General features: G+C 40.5%; 1 protein-coding gene across 1 annotated transcript in view; it reads right to left on the bottom strand.

Annotated features, from left to right (window-relative positions):
* The window catches only part of LOC133457462 (NACHT, LRR and PYD domains-containing protein 12-like), a 34,348-nt gene continuing 28,348 nt past the window's right edge, over positions 1-6,000 (bottom strand). The window contains exons 10-13 of the mRNA XM_061736778.1: positions 5,599-5,775; positions 937-1,113; positions 617-790; positions 1-232 (exon numbers count right to left, since the gene is read on the bottom strand). Coding sequence (XP_061592762.1) covers positions 220-232; positions 617-790; positions 937-1,113; positions 5,599-5,775 — 541 coding nt within the window. The 3' untranslated portion in view covers positions 1-219. The remainder of the gene's footprint in view (positions 233-616; positions 791-936; positions 1,114-5,598; positions 5,776-6,000) is intronic.

Genomic DNA, 6,000 nt, shown 5'->3' with positions numbered 1-6,000 from the left:
ATAATAACAATAAAGAATTTTTGACTTAACATGAACTAAATTAATATATGAGAAGTTTGTAGAACGCTGGAATTCAGAAACTATGTACATCTTCATCTTCATCTTCTTCATCATCACGGTCCAGTCAGAGTTTGTCCACACAAACTGGTTCTGCTTGAACCTCTGAGGACCATCAGGACACGTCTCATCCTCTCAGCACAAACACCGTCATGTTCACTCTCACCATCTCCAGCTGGAAAGAAAAAGAAGAAAGAAGAGAGGAGATAAAGTGTTTGCAGAGACTCCCTCCATCAGCTGTCAGTCAGTGATGCAGCACATCCAGGACTTCAGAGTGTTCAGAGCTGCAGTGGAGCAGTCTGTACATCCTGGAAGGCTGTCAGCTGGAATACACCTTTATTTATGGACACATGAACACAAACACAACACCGGTCCACAACCAACATCTGGATCATCTGATCCTGAAGCCTGTCATCATCCTCCTCTCACAGCTTTACTGGGGAAAGCAGCCGCTGAGAAGCTGCAGCTTCACTGGAAACACTGGATCTTTGATTTGATATCAGCTGGATTTAGTAGAAAACTGCTGGAAGCAGCAGGACCGACTCCAACCTCCACTGACCTGAAAGTCTGCAGCTGGTAGTCTGGACTCTCCACCAGGTCAGACAGCTGCTTCACATCTGCAGCCTGCAGGTTGTTGGATCTCAGGTCCAGATGTTTCAGATGGGAGGGGTTGGACTTCAGAGTTGAGACCAGAGAAGAACAGCTGATCTCTGACAGACCGCAGTTCTTCAAGCTGCATAAAGACACCAGAGAAGAAGAAACCAGAGCAGTCAGATGGTCAGTGTGGATCAGCAGGAGATCAGCCTGATGTCTGCAGGTTAGTGTCAACACAACTTTCACATCACATTCATCTGAACACACAAATAAAACATGTCTGACCTCAGAGTCTCCAGTCTGCAGTCTGGACTCTCCAGGAAACCACACAGATGTTTCACTCCTGAATCCTGCAGGTCCCTGTTCCAGCTCAGGTCCAGATGTTTCAGGTGGGAGGGGTTGGACTTCAGAGTTGAGACCAGAGAAGAACAGCTGATCTCTGACAGACCGCAGCCCTCCAACCTGAATAAAGAATAAAAGATCTGAGCTGAAGCCACCAGCATGCAGGTTCCAACAGTCCAACAGAACCAGTGAAAAAGAGCTTCATCAATATTCATGACATCATGCTGCTGCTCCAATAAAGACGTAGTGACTTCAGCTCTTCAGCTCTGCAGCTCCACCAGTGGATCCATCCAGACAAACTCATGTTGTGCAGACAAATGATTGAAGTTTCCACACAAACAAACATGTCAGGAGGAATTCTGGGACAAACGTCAATTCATTTGTATGAAGGAAAATGAAGCATTTGTTTGAATGTCAGAGACACAAAAACATGATGAACTGATGTCTAATATTTCATGTAGTAAAACTAGTTTCAAGTGTTGAACAAGCAGATGAACAACTTGTTACTGGAACATGTTGTGTTTGAATATCTCAGTCGGTACAAACGTTAGAATCTCAGTGTTGTCACAGAAGCAGGGCTGGATACGTTACCATGGTGATCTCTGGTGTGCAGCTAACCTGGTCTGGACCAGAATAACAAGCAGGACTTCTTCCTCCTGCTGCTTCATCTGATCAGTCAGCTGTCTCTCTGATCAATCAATCATTTCATCAACACTTGTTCATCATCTTCTGTGTGTTTGTTTCCTCATTTTCATCATCAACATTTACAGATAAATTGCAATTCATCATCATCATCATCATCATCATCATCATCATCATCATATTACAGGCTCCACATAGATGAGAATTAGAAAGGTGATGGCAACTTTAATTTACTTTTCTTACTTCAACACATGTGTATTTATATTTTTTTTTTTGTATATATATTTATATTTCCTGTTTCTTATTTTATTTTTTGTTTTTTACATAGTCTTTACATGTGTGCACTTTTATGGACCTGCTGCCTAGTCTCATTATATCATTATAACGACAATAAAGGCTTTCTATTCTATTCTATTTACACTCTGAAAACCATAAAAAGACATTACTTGTTGCACCTTATGTCTTGCTGTCACCTGGGTGAAATGATCTTAACAGACGTATTCAGACATGATAGTAAAAACCTAGAAAAAGATGTTTTCCATGTTCAGAGTTCTATATTTGGTAAACTTGTATTTGTTGAAATGAAATTTAACGGTAGTCAAAGGAAGCCAACGTTGGTTTGACTGATTTCAGCCACAGTAAGAAGTTATTCAGTAAATGAGCTCTACAGCTCATATGTTGGACTACTACACATTCAGTCTGTCCACTATTGTCCGTCAGACCCTCTGAGTTTATTAACAGCGTCTGGAGGACGTTTTTGAACGTATCAGCTGTTTAAGCTCCTCGTAGGTTTCCATTAGAAGCTGTTGTTCACTCGGTGAAACATCAGCAACACTCGTCCTCCATTTCTGAATCAGGACATCTGGGACCGACCTCACGGTCTGCTTAAGGAAGACGTCAACGTGCACGTACCAGGATTAGTTCAACCTGGCTTGACATAGCTGCACCTTCTCATCCTGGATCGTCTTCCTGCAGCGGAATCATCCAGGATGAACTCAGGAGGATATGTCAAGCCTTTCTCACACATCCTGGACTTCTTCTTTCTACTTTCATGCAACAAACCTCCCAACTGTCCCAGAAAAACTACATCAAGATGATCAGTGATGAAACTAATCCAACCGTGGAAAACATTTGAAAAAGCAGCAGAGAAAAGCAGCTGGAGATGACTTTGGAGGTCTGGAATACAATATGTAATCCTGGATCAATCTGGGAACTATATATTCAGTTGGTTCCTTAAAATACCTTAAGATCAAGATATAATTGACATTTTTCTGAATAGAATACTACTTATAAAAATCACATTTCAAGTATTACCTATTTAAATGTTGGTTAATATGTATTTTTCTTATTTCCCAGTAAATTCTTGTTTGTTCAGATGTTTCATTCCAAGTTCAGACACATCTCTGGTTGTTCAGTTGACCTGTCTGACACATTCAGATGTTTAGTTTTCATGTAATAAATCAGAAGAGGAAGTTTAAGGAGAAACAAACTGTTGGAGGACTAAAGCAGAGAATAAGAAACCAGAGCAGTCAGATGGTCAGTGTGGATCAGCAGGAGATCAGCCTGATGTCTGCAGGTTAGTGTCAACACAACTTTCACATCACATTCATCTGAACACACAACTAAAACATGTCTGACCTCAGAGTCTCCAGTCTGCAGTCTGGACTCTCCAGGAAACCACACAGATGTTTCACTCCTGAATCCTGCAGGTCGTTGTAACTCAGGTCCAGATGTTTCAGATGTTTCAGATGGGAGGGGTTGGACTTCAGAGTTGAGACCAGAGAAGAACAGCTGATCTCTGACATCCTGCAGCTCTCCAACCTGAATAAAGAATAAAAGATCTGAGCTGAAGCCACCAGGATGCAGGTTCCAACAGTCCAACAGAACCAGTGAAAAAGAGCTTCATCAATATTCATGACATCATGCTGCTGCTCCAATAAAGACGTAGTGACTTCAGCTCTTCAGCTCTGCAGCTCCACCAGTGGATCCATCCAGACAAACTCATGTTGTGCAGACAAATGATTGAAGTTTCAACACAAACAAACATGTCAAGAGGAATTCTGGGACAAATGTCAACTCATTAATTTGTATGAAGGAAAATGAAGCATTTGTTTGAATGTCAGAGACACAAAAACATGATGAACTGATGTCTAATATTTCATGTCATAAAACTAGTTTCAAGTGTTGAACAAGCAGATGAACAACTTGTTACTGGAACATGTTGTGTTTGAATATCTCAGTCGGTACAAACGTTAGTATCTCAGTGTTGTCACAGAAGCAGGGCTGGATACGTTACCATGGAGATCTCTGGTGTGCAGCTAACCTGGTCTGGACCAGAATAACAAGCTGGACTTCTTCCTCCTGCTGCTCCATCTGATCAGTCAGCTGTCTCTCTGATCAATCAATCATTTCATCAACACTTGTTCATCATCTTCTGTGTGTTTGTTTCCTCATTTTCATCATCAACAATTACAGATAAATTAAAATTCAGCATCATCATCATCATCATCTTACAGGCTCCACATAGATGAGAATTATAAAGGTGATGGCAGCTTTAATTCACTTTTCTTACTTCAACACACGTGTATTTATATTTCGTTTTTTGTATATATATTTATATTTCCTGTTTCTTATTTTATTTTTTGTTTTTTACATAGTCTTTACATGTGTGCACTTTTATGGACCTGCTGCCTAATCTCATTATATCATTATAACGACAATAAAGGCTTTCTATTCTATTTACACTCTGAAAACCATAAAAAGACATTATTTGTTGCACCTTATGTCTTGCTGTCACCTGGATGAAATGATCTTAACAGACGTATTCAGACATGATAGTAAAAACCTAGAAAAAGATGTTTTCCATGTTCAGAGTTTTATATTTGGTAAACTTGTATTTGTTGAAATGAAATTTAACGGTAGTCAAAGGAAGCCAACGTTGGTTTGACTGATTTCAGCCACAGTAAGAAGTTATTCAGTAAATGAGGTCTACAGCTCATATGTTGGACTACTACACATTCAGTCTGTCCACTATTGTCTGTCAGACCCTCTGAGTTTATTAACAGCGTCTGGAGGACATTTTTGAACGTATCAGCTGTTTAAGCTCCTCGTACGTTTCCATTAGAAGCTGTTGTTCACTCGGTGAAACATCAGCAACACTCGTCCTCCATTTCTGAATCAGGACATCTGGGACCGACCTCACGGTCTGCTTAAGGAAGACGTCAACGTGCACGTACCAGGATTAGTTCAACCTGGCTTGACATAGCTGCACCTTCTCATCCTGGATCGTCTTCCTGCAGCGGAATCATCCAGGATGAACTCAGGAGGATATGTCAAGCCTTTCTCACACATCCTGGACTTCTTCTTTCTACTTTCATGCAACAAACCTCACAACTGTCCCAGAAAAACTACATCAAGATGATCAGCGATGAAACTAATCCAACCGTGGAAAACATTTGAAAAAGCAGCAGAGAAAAACAGCTGGAGATGACTTTGGAGGTCTGGAATACAATATGTAATCCTGGATCAATCTGGGAACTTTATATTCAGTTGGTTTCTTAAAAGACCTTAAGATCAAGGTATAATTGTAATTTTTTTGAATAGAATACTAATTATAAATATAACATTTCTAGTATTACGTATTTAAATGTTGGAACAAATGTATTTTTCTTATTTCCCTGTTAATTCTTGTTTGTTCAGATGTTTTATTACAAGTTCAGACACATCTCTGGTTGTTCATTTGTTCCTGTCTGACACATTCAGATGTTTAGTTTTCATGTAATAAATCAGAAGAGGAAGTTTAAGGAGAAACAAACTGTTGGAGGACTAAAGCAGAGAAGAAGAAACCAGAGCAGTCAGATGGTCAGTGTGGATCAGCAGGAGATCAGCCTGATGTCTGCAGGTTAGTGTCAACACAACTTTCACATCACATTCATCTGAACACACAACTAAAACATGTCTGACCTCAGAGTCTCCAGTCTGCAGTCTGGACTCTCCAGGAAACCACACAGATGTTTCACTCCTGAATCATGCAGGTTGTAGTTGTTACTCAGGTCCAGATGTTTCAGATGGGAGGGGTTGGACTTCAGAGTTGAGACCAGAGAAGAACAGCTGATCTCTGACAAACTGCAGCTCTTCAACCTGAATAAAGAATAAGAGATGTGAGCTGAAGCCACCAGGATGCAGGTTCCAACAGTCCAACAGAACCAGTGAAAAAGAGCTTCATCAATATTCATGACATCATGCTGCTGCTCCAATAAAGACGTAGTGACTTCAGCTCTTCAGCTCTGCAGCTCCACCAGTGGATCCATCCAGACAAACTCATGTTGTGCAGACAAATGATTGATGTTTACACACAAACAAACA

The sequence above is a fragment of the Cololabis saira genome, chromosome 12 (assembly GCF_033807715.1).
Source record: "Cololabis saira isolate AMF1-May2022 chromosome 12, fColSai1.1, whole genome shotgun sequence".
Lineage (NCBI taxonomy): Eukaryota > Metazoa > Chordata > Actinopteri > Beloniformes > Belonidae > Cololabis > Cololabis saira.
The sequence above is the reverse complement of the archived record's forward strand: the minus strand, read 5'-3'. Positions and strand labels throughout refer to the sequence as shown.